Source organism: Schistocerca serialis, chromosome 1 (assembly GCF_023864345.2).
Source record: "Schistocerca serialis cubense isolate TAMUIC-IGC-003099 chromosome 1, iqSchSeri2.2, whole genome shotgun sequence".
Taxonomy (NCBI): Eukaryota; Metazoa; Arthropoda; class Insecta; order Orthoptera; family Acrididae; genus Schistocerca; species Schistocerca serialis.
The window spans coordinates 620,116,724-620,137,020 of NC_064638.1; the positions used below are offsets into that span (position 1 = coordinate 620,116,724).

At 41.0% G+C, this 20,297-nt stretch overlaps 1 protein-coding gene across 1 annotated transcript in view; it reads left to right on the top strand.

Moving 5' to 3' along the window:
• The window catches only part of LOC126478137 (serine/threonine-protein kinase unc-51), a 171,557-nt gene that overhangs the window by 12,527 nt on the left and 138,733 nt on the right, over window positions 1-20,297 (top strand). The window contains exons 7-8 of the mRNA XM_050103676.1: window positions 6,921-7,046; window positions 8,240-8,313. Of these exons, the coding sequence (XP_049959633.1) occupies window positions 6,921-7,046; window positions 8,240-8,313 (200 nt within the window). The remainder of the gene's footprint in view (window positions 1-6,920; window positions 7,047-8,239; window positions 8,314-20,297) is intronic.

Below are 20,297 nucleotides of genomic sequence, written 5' to 3' on the forward strand. Positions count from 1 at the left end.
ACACTTTGATTCTGCCATAATAGAAACTTGGCCTTTGCATTGTCATGCTCGGAGAGGAGCTGTGGCATGGGTGACCTAATTGAGGCACATTCCAGCTATCAGACAGGCAGTTCCTTGCTACTACTTTCAACTTATGGGATTCCACAATCTAGGCAAAGTCAGCTAAATAAATGCTGAACAAAGTTAACGCCTTAGTCTCAACCTCTTGGCTGGATGCTAACTGGCAATTGTATCCCAAATTAGCAAATCTGCATAAGATGTAGCGCATTTAGGACACTAAAATGACCATTTAAGAAGAGACACTGCAAGTCAGCAACCCAGGCCACATACAGTGGCCTGGGTGATTGTAATGCCACCACATGGGTTTGAAATCCAAAATACTGTGTCAGCAACCAACAAAGTTCATCAAAGGGATGTTTGTCAAGGTCAGTGGAGGGCTTCAAATTCTGGTCAACTTTGAACAAACCCATGTTGCTGGACAAGAAGAAGCTGATCTTATAAACCAGGGCATTAAGGTCCTCCACCAGGGATGGAGTAGGGGATCTCCCTGGCGACTACAAAGGCCAAGATTACTTCTTGATCTGGCTGCTTACAGGAAGTATTGTACCCCGGACCACCTTTTTAAAATTAAACTTACTGAGATTTTAGAACGCCATTCCGATTTTACTCCTGTTTACACGGATGGTTCTAAACAGGGGGATTTTATGGGCTGCTCTGCTGTGTTTCCCCATACTGTCCATCGGATAGGGCTCCCAGAGCAGTTCTCAGTTTACTACGCAGAACTGTTTGCCATTCTGCACGCATTAGAGCATATGCGCCGACATCGTGGCACGAAATTCATTATCTGCTCCGATTCCCAAAGTGCTCTACACGCTCTTCAACAAATGTACCCTGCAGATCGGATGGTGCAAGAGGTGCAGGACGCACTCCTGCTCTTGCAACAGCAGGGTAAGGATGTGATTTTCTGCTGGGTTCCAGGGCACGTAGGGATTCCTGGAAATGAACTTGCAGATGCGGCTGCCAAGGAGGCTTGCTCCATCCCACCTCCTGCTCGCTGTTCCGTCCCCCTGCAGGCTATTATGTCTTTCGTGACTCGGAAGGTCATGCGTTGGTGGGAGGCTCAGTGGCTGGACGTGAGGGATAATAAGTTGCGAGCGGTGAAGGATTCTGTCCGACCGTGGCTCACCTCCTTCCGACAACGACGCGCTGAGGAAGTCGCCCTTACATGGCTTAGAATAGGACATTGTCCTTTGACTCATGGTTTTCTGTTACGTCGTGAGGAGCCACCAACGTGTCAGCCATGTGGGGCACAGCTGTCGATACGGCATATTTTAACTGAGTGTGTTTTATATGCAGGTTTGAGGGACGATTTCAGTTTCCCACCGGACCTACCCTCTCTTTTAACTAATAATGAGGCGAGTGTCACTAGAGTTTTATGTTTTTGTGTGTTGTCTGGCCTTCTTCCCAAAATATTGGGATTGAAGTCTTAATGTGCTGTCCAGTGGTTTGGTCACCCATTATTTGTAAGTGGTCACTCAGCCACCGTTACTTATTTTTCCCTGTTTGTACTGCTATTTTATTTTTAGTTTTCTCTCCCTGTTTTGATGTGCTGTGTCCAATCTTGCAATTTGAACAATACCACTTCTCTCACGATTCGGCTCTGAATTGAACTTTTGGGAACGGGCGCTGATAACCTCGCTGTTGTGCGCCCTAAAACACTAATCATCATCATCATCATTATAAACCAGATCAGTGATACACATTATTTGGCAGAGCAGCAAGAATGACCTGAGGTAATTCTCTCACCTTTCTGTAGAGTCATCCAAACCATGAAATGTCATCTGGTGATGGGAATGGGGAAGAAAACTGCGCAATGGATACCTGGCCGTGGGCTACTGCTGGTGGTGAAAAGGCACAAAGCAAATCTGCATTCTGGTTCGTCAGCACCTGCATCTGCTTCTGCTGCCGCTTCTTCTGTAGATACAACTGCCACTGCCAGCATTGCAGATACGCCAAGTCAATGGTGGCTCAAAAGTAACACGAGGAAAAGAGAGACAAAAAATAGGGCATTCATATGTGTAAGAACGTCCTTTGTTGCCACTATAGTATCTGCTCAGGCTGCTAGACTACCTTGTTGGCGGAGGTGCTTTATGGGTCAACAGTGACTCGTTAATAACTGGGGAACAGAGCCCTGTGAGAGGAAACAAAAACACATAATGTGTGTTGATCTGTGGGAAGCAGGAAGTCCAAAACCCTGTAGAGAGGTGCACAGGGGTAAACTCGGCATGCCGCTGGCCCAGCTGACTGAGCACTTGGCAACAATACTCGATACAAAGCACACGGCAATGTCTTGTGGTTGAACCCAGCAAAGTACTGCCCCCAAGTCTTAAGACTGCCTGCAGGTAAAGATTTCTGTCAGCGGGTCTGCCCATATTACACGTCACATGTGGGCTCCATGGTAGTTCAGCACACTATTCCATTGTGTGATCCACACTAGCTCATCTGCCTGCATCACAATGTCCATTGTATAGTAAACTTTCAATGCATAGGCATAAATTGTGGTGAAGCACAAGAAGTTCATTGTCAGAAATAATTTGTTCCTCTCTACAATCCTACATTAATTGGTTTGGTAGTCATCTCGTTTGGAGTTAGTCTTGAGTTGTGTACATGGAAGAAAAAATAACAATGCATGAAAATTAGGAGTTGACTATCGTACAGTTGGAAAGCCTACCATTTTTAACTCATTTGTGGCAACTAAGAAAAGAACTCTGCAGTCAGACCCAGAGAAGAGCATGATGTCAACCAGCTGCAATCTCATACTTTGCTGTATGGTGTCATTCAGATGTGATATGAAAGGCAAGTGATCAGCACCACTCTCTCTTGCCCATTGTTCAACTTTTCACACATTGAAGCTATCATTTTTCATTCAAGTAGTACCCCAATTGCCGTCACGAGGCAAAGTGGACCCTTTTCCAGTCTTCCCACCAAGGAAAAATCCCAGGCAGTACTAGAGTTTGAACACAGATCCTGTACATGGCAGACAGATGTACTGATCAATCAATTATGGAGGCAGACCATTTGGGGCAATAGTTAAAAATACAAAAAAAAAACAGACTGTTGGCCATTACCACATGGACACATGCAAGTGATGCAGGCCCTAACATCAACTGTGGCATATATATTTCCACAAATGAATCACCTGTGCCCACTATTAACCTAGTGAAATGGGATCAAACAGTGGAAACCTCAGGTACGAATATCAACAGTGTAGGAAAGGACAGATGGCTACTCACCATACAGAAGACATGTCAGGTTGCAGTCAGGCAAGGTTATAAGACACCCACATATAGCTTTCGGCCACAGCCTTTGTCAGTAAAACACACACACACACACACACACACACACACACACACACACACACACACAAAGGGGGGGGGGGGGTGGCAAGTACATCTCATGCACACATGACTGCCAACTTCAGCATCCAGCCCAAGATGCTGGAGTTGGTGGTCGTGTGTGTGTGTGTGTGTGTGTGTGTGTGTGTGTGTGTGTGTGTGTGTGTGTGTGTGTGTGTGTGTGTGCGTGCGCGCGCGCGCGCGCGCGCGCGTGTGTGTGTGTGCTCGCGTGCGCCTTTTACTGATGAAGGCTGTGGCCGAAAGCTATATGTGAGTGTCATTTAACTGTGCCTGTATGCAACCTGATGTACCTTCTCTACAGTAAGTAGCAGTCTGTCTTTTCCTAAATTGTTAGTAAAATAGGATGATAGCTGAGCAAAAGGGAAGATGAAGGTAGTGTATTGAGTCCAAGAACAATATCTTGTCATCATTTTCACACGTGAGTAAACATGCTTGAAAGATAATAGATATAAAACCTAGTCAAGATTATGACCACTTATCATCAGCTCTGCGAGGTTGGTTGGGTGGCAGACCATGTGCACCGCTTAAAGACATTAAAGTTTGTCAGACAGGACCCTCAACAAGTCCCCCAGCTTGACTCAAACTTGAGCCCTTTCCTTCTGATGGCAGTGTCCGAATATTGGTCCAGTGCACTGCTTTATTCAGTTAGAAACTTTCACAACAGCTCTCTGTCCATCAGAGTGAGATATTCATTCTGAAATCCTAGCTGTTGTAGGCTCCTGATTTCAATGAAAAGAGAGTAAGGAGATGGGAAGATTTCATTGATAAAATGGTATTAATGCAGTAAAAGTTGTTTCAAGGTACATGTGGAGTAATTAAGACTTCACAAAAAGACTGTCATGCTGGAGTTTACAGATGTGATCAGTGTTATCTTTAACAACATATCTATTGAAACATTATGTTGACCCCATGCCAATGGCTTATTACCTTTACAGGACAGATGAATACAGTGGAGACACTATGAAAGATCATCAGTATATGCCACTTTTTACCTCCCCACCTCATGTCAGGCTGAACAAGCATGTACTCTGCCATCTCATGTAAATCGTGGATTAGCTACGAGGGCCCTATACTGACCCCTCATGAAACCACCCAGCTCCCGCATGGTCTACTGAAATTCACTGGTATACTGAAATTTTTGAAACAGCCATTCTATTTTGACCACTGATGTCATCAGCTTCTGTACATAGAGGTAGTGGTGACAGACTAGAATCTGCTGCATAATCTGAGGTCTAGCTTCGGTTGGAAGGTTGTAATTTGGTTATGATGTTACTAAATCCACTTAAGTGTCACAAAACTAACAATTTTTTAAAGTGATATTTGTGCTCATAAACTGTTCCATAGTGTAGTTTGAGGTCTGAGTCTGTCATATGACACTTTATTTGAGAGTTGGTCATGACAACCATTTTCTACATATAAAGTGCACCTTCTGTGCTTAATATTACATCCCCATGAAAACTCATAATTTTCCTATGTGCTCTGATGTTTTTGGGTTAATGTGTTTGTAGGCTTAAATAACAAGAACATCCACACATCAGATTTGCATATTGCCATTAGGGTTCAAAAACTTGAAAGTCTGTAAGACATAACTGCCGAAATGGTTGGCGGTGTTACTGATCAGAGCTGACGAGATGTATCATATCCTCTAGTGTTTCTGATTAGATGATTAGAGTGTTGTCTTCTCAACAACAATCTTAGAATTCGCTGCAGCATGTCTGTGAGATTGTTTTCTGCCATTGGTCTTTCATCATCTACTGATGCTTTTGCAGACACATAGTTAGTGGGAATTTGCATTCCAATGAATACTTCTCTATCTAATGAAACAATGGAAACTCCATGTAGGAATATCAACAATGTAGGAAGAGATAGCCAGCTGCTGTGGCTGAGTGGTTCTAGGCACTTCAGTCCGGAAACGCACTGCTGCTACGGTTGCAGGTTTGAATCCTGCCTCGGGCATGGATGTGTGTGATGTCCTTAGATTAGTTAGGTTTAAGTAGTTCTAAGTCTAGGGGACTGATGACCTCAGATGTTAAGTCCCATAGTGCTTAGAGCCATTTGAACAATTTTTAGGTAAACATAGATTGCTACTTACCCTAAAGAAGACATGTCAAGTTGCAGACAGGCAGACTAAAAGACACTCACATATAGCTTTTGGCCACAGCCTTTGTCAGTAAAAAGACACCCACACCAAACACCCCCCCCCCCCCCCCCCACACACACACATATACAATATTCTCACACAAACACATCTCATGTGCACATGACTGTCAGCTCCAGCATCTCGGGCTAAATAAAACATCACGTGGGATGCAACCAGTAATATGGGGAAGGGGAATGGGAAGGAGTAATGGTGGGAGAGAGACGAAGGCAGTCTGGTGAAGTGCGCAGGGTCTAGACTGCCAACAGGTGCAGCGTCAGGAGATTGTGGGGTAGGGAGGTGGGGAAAAAAGGAATGGAAAAAGCAGAGGAGCATGGTAAGCCAGGCCGACGTGTTGGCACAGGGTTGCAAATAAATAAGGTGGGAGATGAGAATGGGGAGGAGGTTCATCTCCCTACGTGTTTATTTGCAGCCCTCTGCCAACGCACCCGCCCATATTTCCCTGCTCTTCTCCTATTTTGTTCCCTCCCCCCCCCCCCCTCCTCCCTGCCCCCCTCCCCCCTGCTAACAGCGAATGCACTGTTGTTTGATAGTAGAGTAAGGTTTGCTTCTTTGTAGTAAGTGGCAGGGAACATCTCGCTTCAGAATAAAGTGCAGGTCCGCTACAGACAGCTCTACAGGTGCTACAGGCTAAGAGGGCCGAATTAATAGACAGAGCTAGAAGAAATTATGAAGAGAATTTTTGAAACATGTACTCTGTCTCACTAATTTTGTAGTAGTATGGAAGTCCTTCATGTATGTTTCATGGATATGTACAATGCAGCTTTTAATGATATATCAACACAGCACTGAAGTTTTCAGACCATTCATTTGTATATAATTCAGTGGTGCAATGTAATTGGGTTTTCTCAGCAAGATATAATTTTTATCTGTTACACTGCCACTTAGAGAAAAATATATGGGCTTTAGTTACAGCAATGATGAAGTTCAGAACCTACCCTTATCAATGTGGATTTTGAATTTTCCATTACTTACATCTTATGATACGCTACATGGTCATATTCAATCAGTTACAAAATGTTTTAGCAACTTCATTCTATCTCCCAACCCACCTTTCCAAATACGTTTCTTGGCTTTGTCATCTTTCTGCACAATTCCTTTCAAATGTTTTCTCTTAAATGTTGAAAAGAAATGTCCAGAAGCACATATGTATTATGGTGTGTCTTTGTATCCCACTTGTTAAATACTGTTCCATGTATGTTAGGGAATATCACTTGTTTTCTAGTGCAGTTTGTGTGTTGCACACTGTTATCATTATGTGTAAATGAAAGCCATTATGTAATGTAATTTCCTTAAACAACCAATGTTTCTGTTTAAGATATCTTAATAATTTATTATTATTTCAGCTGGTGCCATGAAAGCTTTGTATGCAAAAGGCATTGTACATAGAGATTTAAAACCACAAAACATTCTTCTCAGCCATTCAGGTGGTAAGATGTGCCCACAGCCTCATGAAATAACACTTAAGATTGGTAAGTTGATCAATCATGCTTACAATAGAGAGACCTATTTAATGTATTTTTATTTTGTTTTGTTTGAATTATGTGCATCACATAATTTTAAACCCTTTGCTTTCAGTTTCATATACTCTTGCCTGGTTGAAAGTAAATAGAAAAATATTTGCTATTATAATTGTTTTCCTTTTGCATAACCAATACTAACAATGTATTAAATTTAAAGTTATTTTGATATTAACCAAATAAGAAGTACCGAAGTACAAAAAAATACAAAAAGATATTTGCGAAGTGTTGGGGTGTATGCAGGTGGATGAAGCCCCACAATTGCACCCTGTCAGACATTCATATATTTGTATATCTAGCTACATGAATGAAGAGAGAAAGTGATCATCATCTTGTTATGGAGGAGTGGATTGACAGTGGAGGTAAAACAGAGGAAGAGAGAGAGAGTAGAATGAATGAGGTGGAAGTCTGGGGGGAAGTAGAGATGGATGTGAGATAGGGACTAGTGGAGATTGAGGCAAGGGGGACTGTGATATCGAAGGATGTGGTGTTAAGACAATTCCTATTAACATATTTTAGTTTCCATATGCCCTTGTCGCACATCCACCTCCATCCGTGTTCCCATCCCCCCCCCTCCACATTTTTCTCGTTCTACATTAACACACTTCTCTTCATGATATCACTGTTCTTCCTATCTGCACCTCCCAATCCACCCTTTCATTTCATTGTGCACATTACACAATTCCCCCCTCTTTTGGCTGGGGCTAACTCACCATTGCCATGTTGCTATCCCATCACTTTGCTTTGCCCCCTCCCTCACCCTCCTTTCTCCTCTAACCAACTCCATCTAACACAGCACTACAACTCAGGTGAGCTGCAACACTGTAGCAATGTAGTCAACTAGATAGATAGATATCAATATAATGGAAGGAAACATTCCACGTGGGAAAGTGGAATGTTTCCTTCCATTATATTGATATCATTAATTTGAATCCAACAATTACGTTTGTTATTGTCACTGTTGCATTTCGAAATCTTTTCTGTCGTCTTATTTTCCTCTTTCTGTTTTTGCAGATAGATAGATAGATAGATAGATAGAGAGAGAGAGAGAGAGAGAGAGAGAGAGAGAGAGAGAGAGTGAGTGAGAGTGTTTACTTTTCCTATGTATTTTAACAAATACTTACCCAACATTCTTTTCTTTCCAGCTGACTTTGGTTTTGCAAGGTTCTTACAGGATGGTGTTATGGCAAAAACATTATGTGGATCTCCTATGTACATGGTAAGATTGTTTACATTGTTGTTAATGGTCTAATAAGAACAAAATCAAGTGGAACTGTCGTTTTCCAATTGTTCATGGTATCATTCTGTAGAAATGTTATGAACATGCCGTGGGAGGGACTGTAGGTACACTAAGTTTTAAAAATTTATCTAATACTAACTAAAATATCAGCAAAAATTTTGTTCACTTGTAAGAGCTTTGCAACAAGATGATACAGATAAGCAAAGCTTCTAGTTACTAATTCCACATTAAACTTATGCTTAAATTTTAAATAAATAATAACAGTATAAAGATATTCCATCCTGGAGGTCATTGTTTGAAGAATACAAAGATAATGACATACATAAGGTGTACCAGGAGGAATAATCATTCACAGATATGACATCAATGACCATTCAGAGCAAAATGTCTTGTAAATATGAGCTCTAAAATGCATACCGTAAGACCTATGAGCACTTCTTCATTTTCAATGCTATGAAACAAATCTCTTTGACTGCAAGCTCTTTGCTTTCCATATTTTGGGAGCAAGTAGTATGGACAAAAACATGAAAAAATGTCTACTAAACATGTGCTGTAAAATGCATACCTTAAGAGCTATGAGCACTTGTTCTGGAGAAGAGACATCCCATGTTTTCTGGAATTTTTTGCCTCAAATGAGCTTTCCTTTCATATCCCTTCATGGATAGTGATAATTCCTCCTGAGACATGCTGTATAGACTGGACATCCCACTCTCAACGTGGGACTCCTACTCTGTCCCCAACCCCCTCCCCGTGCCCAGTCCTGCTTTATACTTCACACTGTTAGTAACAGTCGCAACCACTAGGAAAAATTTACCAGACATTTTATAACAGCTTCTAACATAATCACAGTCAATCAGCATTAACTGCTTCATCTATACGGGTGGGACAAAAACGGTGTAATGAGGTTTATAGTAATTCAATAACAATAATGGAAATTTCAAAATGGAAAAATAAGTAAAATAAGAGAAAGGCATCCATTCACATGTACAGCAGACTGATGCGTAGCACACATGAACATGTAACAGAAAACGGTTTTCACACCATCTTTCGATTTCTTTTTTTAGTAAAAGCACTTATTCACATTCACAGCCACACAAGCACCCAAACACATGACCATGTGTGTGTGCATGCATGCAAGTGCACGCGCACTTTTACTTTTTTAACTATGTTGTTGTCGTTGTTGTTATTGTAGTCTTCAGTCCTGAGACTGGTTTGATGCAGCTCTCCATGCTACAGTAAAGCTGCATGCCCTCGGGAAAAATTACGGCTGTAGTTTCCCCTTGCTTTCAGCCGTTCACAGTACCAGCACAGCAAGGCCGTTTTGGTTAGTGTTACAAGGCCAGATCAGTCAGTCATCCAGACTGTTGCCCCTGCAACTACTGAAAAGGCTGCTGCCCCTCTTCAGGAACCACACATTTGCCTGGCCTCTCAACAGATACCCATCCATTGTGGTTGCACCTACGGTACGGCCACCTGTATCGCTGAGGCACGCAAGCCTCCCCAACGGCAAGGTCCATGGTTCACTATTATTCACAAAAATAACTTAAAATATTGTGCATGATGCGAGCCTCGTCTCCAACATAAAGGACCATTCACACAAGTATCAAAGGACGTAAATGTCCTAGTTACGTGTTCACATATCACATCAGAGTGGTGTTGAATTCTTATTTGTGGTATGATGATGGTTATAGACTGAAAATCTCTATTGGAGAAACAAATATTATACACAAAAATTAAGAGACCAAATTGTTGACCAATATTTACATTCAGAAGGGAAGTACTGTCAGTAGCCACCTAAAAATTACATATAAAAGTAAGAGACACAAGTTTCAGAACTGATAGTGCCTTTGTCGGGAGGAGAGGAGGGTATGTTGAGGAAGGTAAAAATGGAACAACTGCTTACTCAAACCTCATGATGAGAGAGACCCACTTATATTGAGGACAGGGATAGATCATATATACACATACACTATGTGATCAAAAGCATCTGGACACCCCCAAAAACGTAAGTTTTTCATATTAGGCGCATTGTGCTGCCACATACTGCCAGGTACTCCATATCAGTGACGTCATTAGACATCGTGAGAGAGCAGAATGGGGCGCTTCGCGGAACTCGCGGACTTCGAACGTGGTCAGGTGATTGGGTGTCACTCGTGTCATATGTCTGTACACGAGATTTCCACACTCCTAAACATCCCTAGGTCCACTGTTTCTGATGTGATAGTGAAGTGGAAATGTGAAGGGACGCATACAGCACAAAAGCATACAGGCTAGCCTCGTCTGTTGACTGACAGAGACTGCCAACAGTTGAAGTGGATCGTAATGAGTAATAGGCAGACACCTATCCATTCCATCACACAGGATTTCCAAATTGCATCAGGATCTACTCTAAGTACTATGACAGTTAGGTGGGAGGTGAGAAAACTTGGATTTCATGGTAGAGTGGCTGCTCATAAGCCACACATCATGCCGGTAAACGCGAGATGACGCCTTTCTTGGTGTAAGGAGTGCAAACATTGGACGATTGAACAGTGGAGAAATGTTGTGTAGAGTGATGAATCATGGTACACAGTGTGGTGATGTGATGCCATGGTGTTGGTATGGCGAATGTCCAGTCATCTGTGGTAGTGTGTAGTGCCAACAGTAAAATTCTGAGGCGGTGGTGTTATGACGTGGTTATGTTTTTCATGGAGGGGGCTTGCACCCCTTGTTGTTTTGCGTGGCACTATTACAGCACAGGTCTACATTGATGTTTTAAGCATCTTATTGCTTCCCACTGTTCAAGAGAAATTCAGGGATGGCGATTGCATCTTTCAATACGATAGAGCAACTGTTCATAATGCACGACCTGTGGTGGAGTGGTTACACAACAATAACATCCTTGTGATGGACTGGCCTGCACAGAGTCCTGACCTGAATCTTATAGAACATCTTTGGAATGTTTTGGAATGCCGACTTCGTGCCAGCCCTCACTGACCGACATCAATACCTCTCCTCACTGCAGCACTTCGTGAAGGCTACCATTCCCGAAGAAACCTTCCAGTACCTGATTGAATGTATGCCTGCGAGCTGCAAGAGCGGAAGCTGTCATCAAGGCTAAGGGTGGGCCAACACCATATTGAATTACAGCATTACCAATGGAGGGCGCCATGAACTTGTAAGTCATTTTCAGCCAGGTGTCCAGATAATTTTGATCACATAATGTATTAAATTGACCCATCTGTCATTATTATGAGTTACACAAATATGTTTGCTTTCAAAATAGATTTTAACTTGAGGACTGCTATCAACATAAGGCCTGTTTGAAATTTTTGCTATTCCTATTAACTGCATAAGGAGGAAGGAGTCTCAACAATATCAGGACATAATTACTGTGAAGGAGTTACTACAGCTTGGTTGAAATTTAGGAATTTTATCTTTTGTATGATAAAATTTACCTGCATCATTGTTCTACTATCACATACTGATAGGTTTGCTCCTTTTTGTTATATATTTGGCACATAAGGTGAGATACTGTGAAAGATATACAGTAAATACTTCTGACACCAAACTCTAATGTTGTCTGTGCACAAGTATCTTGATTCTGGCAAACAACAAACCGATGCATGCATTGTAGCTTATTGAGAAAAGTTATTGCAGTATAGGAAATCAGCTAATGTCACTCAATATTGGAAATGTATCTGAACCAGATGAGATACTAGTGTGATTCTACAGACAATATGTAGAAGAACTTGTTCCCTTTCTAGCAGTAGTTTATCACAAGTCATTGGAGTGACAAAGTATAACCAGTGATTGGTAAAAAGCACAGGTCTTTCTTATTTTTAGGGTGGATCATAGGGCAGATGCTTGTAATTATAGGCCTATATTTGCTGATGTTAAGCAATAGAGCGGACAGGTTGGAATATCAACAATTATGAAAAGTGTTGTGCTACTCACTATAAGGATGATGAGTTGCAGACAGGGACAGTGAGAAGACTGTTTATTATTTATTTATTTATTCATTCATCCCATTTCATTGTAGCCTGTTACCTATAATTTAAATGCAGGCTGTATTGATTCTTAAACAAATTATGCAATTTACATTGATGCTTAATTTTATCTATATAGTGCCATCTCCCATCGCCATAATTATTTGTACAGTGAAAAGACTGTTACACACTGAGCTTTCGGCCAAAGCCTTTTTCATGAAAGAAAAGAAGCACACACACACACACACACACACACACACACACACACACACACACACACACACAAACAAAAATCACGATCACGGATCACATTCTCTGGCAGTTCTAACCAGACTGCAGCCATTGGATGACATTAATGTTACCATGTTTGGTCCTCATATGGTAAGTAGTTTCAGTGTTATAATGTGTTAAATAGGGGCTGGGATTGGGAGAGCAAAGGGATGGACTATGATGATGTGAAGGTTTGGTGGGCAACGGAACACTGAGTAGGGTGGTCCCTCATTTCATGGCATGGTTATAGATAATCAAAGCTCTGCAGAAGGATGTGGTTCAATTGTTGCAGTCTGGGGCAATATTAGGTGATGAAGGGTATGCTGCTTTGGAGCTGGTTTTTGGGGAATTTGGAGTGGCAGAGCTGCCAGAGGTAGGTGTGTGAGGTGTGCCTGCTTACTGTCTTTTCTGAAGAATGCTCTGGCCGAAAGTTCAGTGACAGTCTTTGCGTTGTGTCTGTCTGCAACTCAACATGTCATATTTACAATGAGTTATAATCTATCCATTACACAACTGTCGATTTGCTAATGTTAGTCTGTTATACCGGGTGGTTATAATCAAACTTCCCCTATTTAACATGTTATAATATGGAAACTAATTACCGTATGAGTACCAAACTTGATACCATTAATGTCCAGAGTATGGGGTGCATGATTTCTGTGCGCCACAGCGCCACTGCCTAGATCCAACTATGGCCACCAGGTGCCATGATCAGTCATCGTGATTCATAGTCTCGTGCAACCGTCCAGTTGCTGTCCGCTTGTTGATTTTTGAACATGAGCTTTGACAAAATGAGCTGGGCATTATTGGTGAAGCTCTATTATCAAAACAATACTAATACTGCAGCTGCACTTTGAGAATATTGCTGGCAGAAAGGGTTACAGGAGGGTCCTCTTTCTCCACCTTCTGTATGGAGGATGGTGAAGTAGTTTGAATCAGCTGGAGAACTGTCACCACTCTGGGAAAAGGCCAATGACTTGTTGCACCACAGATGGTTGAGGAAATTGCTGTTCGTATGGCAGACAATGCTGCGTGTAATTCCCAATCATCAGGCAACACGCATACTGTGTCACTACAGTTGTACATCCCGTGGTCCACTGTACGGAAGGTGCTTCGAACCATTCTCAAATGGTATCCGCACAAGATCCATATCACACAGCAGGTTACACCACAGGACTCACAACAACGTGTTGACTTTGCTCTCCGCTTTCTTACAAGGACTGAAGTTGACAAGGGCTGGCCCTGGGCTACCTCTGGACAGACGAAGCTCATTTTTCTGTCACAGGTGAGATGAACACTCAGAATTGCTGAGTGTGGGGATCTTCACTTCCAGTCAGTGTGCATGAAGTTCCTCTGTATGGTGAACGTGTCACCCTATGGTGTGGCTTCATGGCTATGTTCATTATTGGCCCATTCTTTTTTGAACAGGTTGGCACTTAAGGACCAAAGACGTACAGTGCGACTGGCAAGCTTTACTGTGATATGCTTACCAGCATGTCATACCTGCCCTACAGGAGAGAGACGCATTGAACTCAACAGTTTTTGTGCAAGATGGGCCCCCACCAAACATTGCTCATGAAGTTCTCCTGCTTCTCCAAGACACGTTTGGAAATGGTTGAATCATCAGCCGATTGTTTCCAAATACTTGGCTGGTACAATCACCTGACCTCACTCCCTGTGATTTATGGCTGTGAGGATACCTGGACAAGATAAGCCAGAATACCTACGGACATGCTTTGTTCTGCTATGCTTATTCCAATCCTGCACTTTCAGACTCTTCTGTGCACTGATGGGTGCCATATTGAGCCCCTTTTGGTGCAGCAATGGTACCGGTATCTAATGGTGCGATGTACCATAGCAGCACATTAAAAGATTTCCAATTGAATTGATTCTGCATTACTTTCCCCCCCCCCTCCCCCCCCCTGCCCCCTCCATGCCCTTGACATTAATGTTACCAAGTTTGGTCCTCATTTGGTAATTAGTTTCTGTGTTATAATGTGTTAAATAGGGAAAATCACCTGGTACAATAATGGGAAATGTTTTATGCTCATGTCTTCTGATATTTTTGGAGGGAATTTACCACATGAACTTATAAGAAAGTTATGCACAGCACATAGAAATGTACTGCACTCCACAATTGTTTTGTTGGGAAGTCAGTAATTAGAAAAAATACCAAATTATATAATATTTCAGAAACTGCTGCACCAATACAAATTTTATGCCCCTTCACTCTGTGATAGTAGATACTGGTTTAGCCGATAAAAGCAGTGTTGACAAAAAATTCAACTAAATACATACCACGCAAAGGCCACATAACCCCAGTCCACAGGTAGTAGCTGGAAGTTAGTTAAATTATGTAGCATTTGCGATTCTTGCACGAGTCGTTTGAAAACTATCAAAAATTTCCATTTAGTAGGTTTACTGTCTATCAAGTCCATATGTAATATCCAGATATCATTTATGCAATGTTACTGACTATCTCTGAACAAGTGCACACCGAAAAGCAGCCAGAAGATATTTAGTCTGACCCGACATTTTAAATGTCCTAAGCAGTCACTTATCCACAACTACATGCAGTTTAACACTTCAGTCATTCAGTAGGCTCCCTGTAAAGATGTGCTCACTGTAATGTCTTGTAATCTGTACAAAACATGCCACACAGATTTTATGTACCACTTTAAATGTTCACATTCGAATATCTCCTGAAATACAACACTCAAACTTTCACAAAATACTCAACACTGTAGTCGCTTTTTGCTAACGACATGAGAACCAATCAAACATACTAATTTCTTTATTTTGGTGCAGATTTCATCAACACAGTTTAAAATAGGTGTTTATCAGAAGATGGCTCCCGAGAAACTATCTCGACTCATAGTTCTGAGGCACAATGCCCTACTCAGATGCACGAGAAACACGTACTTCCTATTGGCTAGTATATTAAGCACCCAATCAGATTGTCTCGAGCGCTTCTATACTCGCATATTTCTAATGTCAGCCAATCAGATTACCACAAGTAATTTAGACTAGAAATCTCATAATTCCGAAACTAAATAAAATTTAATAAAAACAATATGTAATTCCTTTTTACAGAACAAATTACTAATAAATATAATACTCAGCACCCCTTCTGATTGTCTTTTACAAACTCATGCTGATTCAGACATACATCACAAATTCCCCTATTGCACAACAACTTCCTTATGCTTATATTTACATAGTTTTAATAAAATATCACATTCTCACTTTACATACATCTTCCATTAACTCCTTCAGTCTTTCCAAAACACTAACACAACCAAAACAGAATGAAATAATAATTTTCCACACTACTATTTTGTACGTTGGAAATCTATGGTAATGAAACTGAAGATGATTTCAGAAAATTGGGTTATATGAACCTATCCTCTTACTTTAGTTTCAGTTGATACTATAGACGAATACTTTACAGTGCCTAACTCAGTTTGACAATGTCAGCACGGTTATTGTGTGTTTTAGATAAAAATTTATATGCCTGAAAGTATAGAAATTATTGATTTGAAATTTTAACAGTATGGCTGGTTTATCCATATAATTTGGTATACAAAGTATGGGAAAGATTCGTTAATATTTAATAGTACTTCTTCAGATTCATAAGTAACATATTGCATTTAGCATTAGGCAAGTACAGAGTGGCATGCATAAAACCGGCTCCTGCACTGAAAGGAATATGAATGAAGAAAATAAATGTACATCATTGCTTTCTTACATTTTTATTGTACAGTTTCATTATTAACTATGTAATTAACAGTTTAAGTAACAGGTTTACTTTTATTAGTTTAATAAACATATTTTAGAAAGGAATTTAAAGTCTGTGTTCAAAATGTTCTCTGCCAACATCCAAGCAAAGTTGTGCACATCAAAGCCTGTTAAGGAAAACACTTTTCAGTTCTCTTTAAGGAATGTTCGAAATTTCTTCACATATGTTTTTTTTTTTTTTTTAAATGTCAAGTGTTCTGGGATTGCTGTATTAGACTCAAGCCTTTACAAATCCCCAGAGGTAAAAGTCACATGTTGACAAGTCGGGAGAGCGGAGTGGCCACAAGCCCTCTTACTAATGGTCCTCTCTTCTGTAAAATCAGTATGTATATGAGCTAAGGACAAATCCGATGCATGAGAAATTGCCCCATCTTGCTGGAAATATGCACAACATTTTTTGTTTGGAACTAACAGAGCCGAAAATTCATTGTAGAGTTGCAAGTAAACATGTGTTGACAGTTTTGTTGAAGAACAATGGCCCGATAATTCTGTTACCGGATACAGCACACCATACACCAATTTTTCAATTGTGTAACTGCTTTTGCAGTATGCCATGGGGATTCTCTGTAGCCCAGTGTCTTGTGTTTTGTGAATTAACGTAACCCGACAGATGAAACCAAGCTTCATCCATTGAAAAAAGCGGGAATGGATCAAGATGTCCCCCAGCGACATTTTCCAGCAACCAATTACAATAATGTGTACGCTTACCCTTGTCCACTTCTTTTATTTTCTGAACAACATTCACACAGTAAGGTTTCATTTTTAAGCCATGAAGGATGCGTTGACATGACCTCTAAGATATTCCACATAGCTGTGATGATTATCGTGTTGACTTGTAGGGACTTCTTTCAATGTGTGCCATCACTTCTGCTACAACTTCAGGTGTACATACTGTCGGTTCCTTATTTCTCTTAGAATTAACAACACTACCTGTCAAATGCCACTTTCTCACTAGATCGTGAATCGTTCGATTTTGCAGGAATATTACTTTCAGGAAACTTTTCATGAAAAGTGTCACAAACAACTTTAATGGATTCAGACCGCATATATTCTTCAACAATGAAAATGAAGTACATGATTTATAATGACTACTTTCCGTATGAACTACTCACATGCTACTGCTGTTGAAGGGTGTCAAAGAAACTGACAAGCTAGCATGTTCACATCCCGGTTCGGGCTGGTTTTATGTGCGCCACTCTGTACATATCTCACCCTGCCCAGTAAACAGCCTCAGCTGTGTGAGCGTGAGAACCAAAATCTGCTCTCCTCCTGGCTCCATGGCAAGCTACGCATGCAATGCAAGATGACAACTCGTAATAATTTGCTACATTACAGTGTGTGTGTGTTCTTTACATCTGCATGTATATAAGCTACTTTATGGTGTGTGGATGGTAGAGGGTTATTGTGGTACCACAATATTTTTCCCTCCTCCTGTGTTTGATTTTCAAATAGTGCATGGAAAGAATGATTGTTGATAAATCTCTGTATGATCATATTGTAGTCGTTTCATGAGACACATGGTAGAAAGTCAAATGTTGCTCAACTTTTCTCAGAATGTACTTTCTCAGAAATTTGGTAGTAAACCTCTGTGGTGTACAGCACCTCACTTGTTGGTTCTGCTATACCAGCTAAGCCAAGGCAATACAATGATGCCAATAAGATAATATTCTTAAAGAATAAGAGCAGGTGGAATGCTGGGACCAGAAATTTTCACTGATGAAGTTAGCATGCACTATAAAGCTACTTAATGTGCAGCACCACAGTAGAAGTAAATGTGTGGCGTATTTACAAGCAAATTAAGTGGAGGAGGGTGAGACAAAAAGAAGCATTTTGTTTGCAGTGAAATGTATTTTGTTCGCCAAGGATTTATATTGTGTATTGTGTAAATTAAGGTTAATGATTAACCACACATCGTGTGTTTCTTTCAATTCAATATTTCAGATACCTAGTGATTAACATAAACAAAATCCTCACATTATATATTTTGGTCTTTGTTCGCCTATGTCCCCACAAATTTGTTTCATAAGAAATTTTAAGTTTTCCTGGTACTTCACTTCAATGTTTGTTGCAAACTCGAATATTGGAGAAAATTATCTTTCTGTAACAGTTTACCAGAGCTTTGTTATAATGTGATGGAGTTAAGGATGGAAAGAATACAACGGAGTGAGTAAAATTAACACTTACTGTGTAGTTTAGGTGTTCAGCAGCAGACAGGCACATTGACAATATTTGCTACTTGTAGCTTCATTTTCAGTCACTGATCTCAACCTGAGCTAATGAACATAAACAAATGTCAGCCTGACCTCCACTCTCCCCCCACCCTCCCTCCCACCGCCACCGTGCATGTACATTGTCTCTAGACACTGTTTGAATTGGGTAGAGCAAGTAATATAAAATATGAGGGGAGAGTGGTAGGAAGGAAGGGGAAAGGCTAATGAGATAAGAATTTTGTACTAATAAGCTCAGCTTAGTGCACCAAATGATTTGTAATACACCATGAAGTAAAATGTCTATGTTTGAGGGAGAAGAGCCATGGTAGAATAGAGAAAGAGGGAAGTGGTTCTAAGATGAGGTGATGGGGAGTTATTGCCGAGGTGTGGATGGAAGGGGAAAGGTTTGTAAACTGGGATGGAGGTGGATGTGGGACAGGTGCTTGGAAGACTGAGGTGAAGGGGGGTTGGTAGATATGACTTAGAGGCAAAACTAATTTATATTCTTCAAAGAAACTGATGATGGGGGAAGTCGTGTGTGATTCAGATGTCACAAGTTGCGAAATACTCATTGAAGTCAGCCATGTTATTTTCAGTGAGACTAATCAATTTTTGAAAATATAATATAATTGGGCAAATATAAAACTTACTTACCACATGGTCGCAGGAAAACAAGCATGAAAGTTCAGGAAATTTGCAAGCTTTCAGAGCCAGTAGCTCCTTCTCTTGGCAGAAGGGTTGAAGGGGAAGAAGAGGGACAAAGGAAAAGGGTTGGTGAGGCTTCAGAAGTGAGGAGAATTACGGAAAAGTAACCCAGAACCCTTTTCAGGCGAGACTTACCAGGTGGGATGAGAAGGAAAGACTGATCGTTGGAGACTACAACGGATGAGACTTGAAAACCTGAGAGCTTAAAGGTGGAAGATAAGGTAATAAGCAAGACAGAGATTACTGACAATTCTTCATGCAATTGTAAATAAGAGAGGGAAGCTAAGTGAATTGTGTGTGGTTGTATTGGAGGGAGGGGGGAAATAGACAGGTCAGAAAATAAGAGAGTAAAGAAAGAAATATGTACCAAGAAGAATTTCTGAGACCAAAGGAATAAAGGAATTTATGTAAATTAAGGCCAAGTAAGTGGCAAGAACATGTAACTCCAGTTCCCATCCCCCCTCCCCCACGAAGCTCTGGGAAAATGGTGTTAGGCAGGAGAATCCAGATGATGTGTGTTGAAACAGGCATGCTTTACATGACAGTCATGACCTCGATCTCCACTTCATCGCAAGTGCCACCTGGATTCTACTCCCCGACACCAGTTTCCCAGAACTCTGCAGTTGGGAACTGGCGTTACATGTCCACCGTTCTTGCTGCTTAATTCGTGTTAATTTCTTTGGTCCCAGCATTTCTTCATAGCAACTATTTCTTTCTTCCCTCCCTTTTAGTTTGCAATATATTTTATTTTCTGACCTGCCTATTGCACTCATATTTACTCTTCCACAATGTATTTTCAGTAATCTCTCTCTTGCTTATTACCTATCTTTCACCTTTAAGCTCTTAAGTTTTCAAATCTCCCTTTGGGCAGTCTCCAACAATCAGTCTTTTCATTTTCATCCCGTCCACTAAGTCTCTCCTGACCCGAGGTTCTAGGTGAGTTTTCCGTAATTCTCCCCATTTCCCAAACTTTGCTAGTCCTTTCCCTTCATCTCTCTTCTTTCCCCTTCAA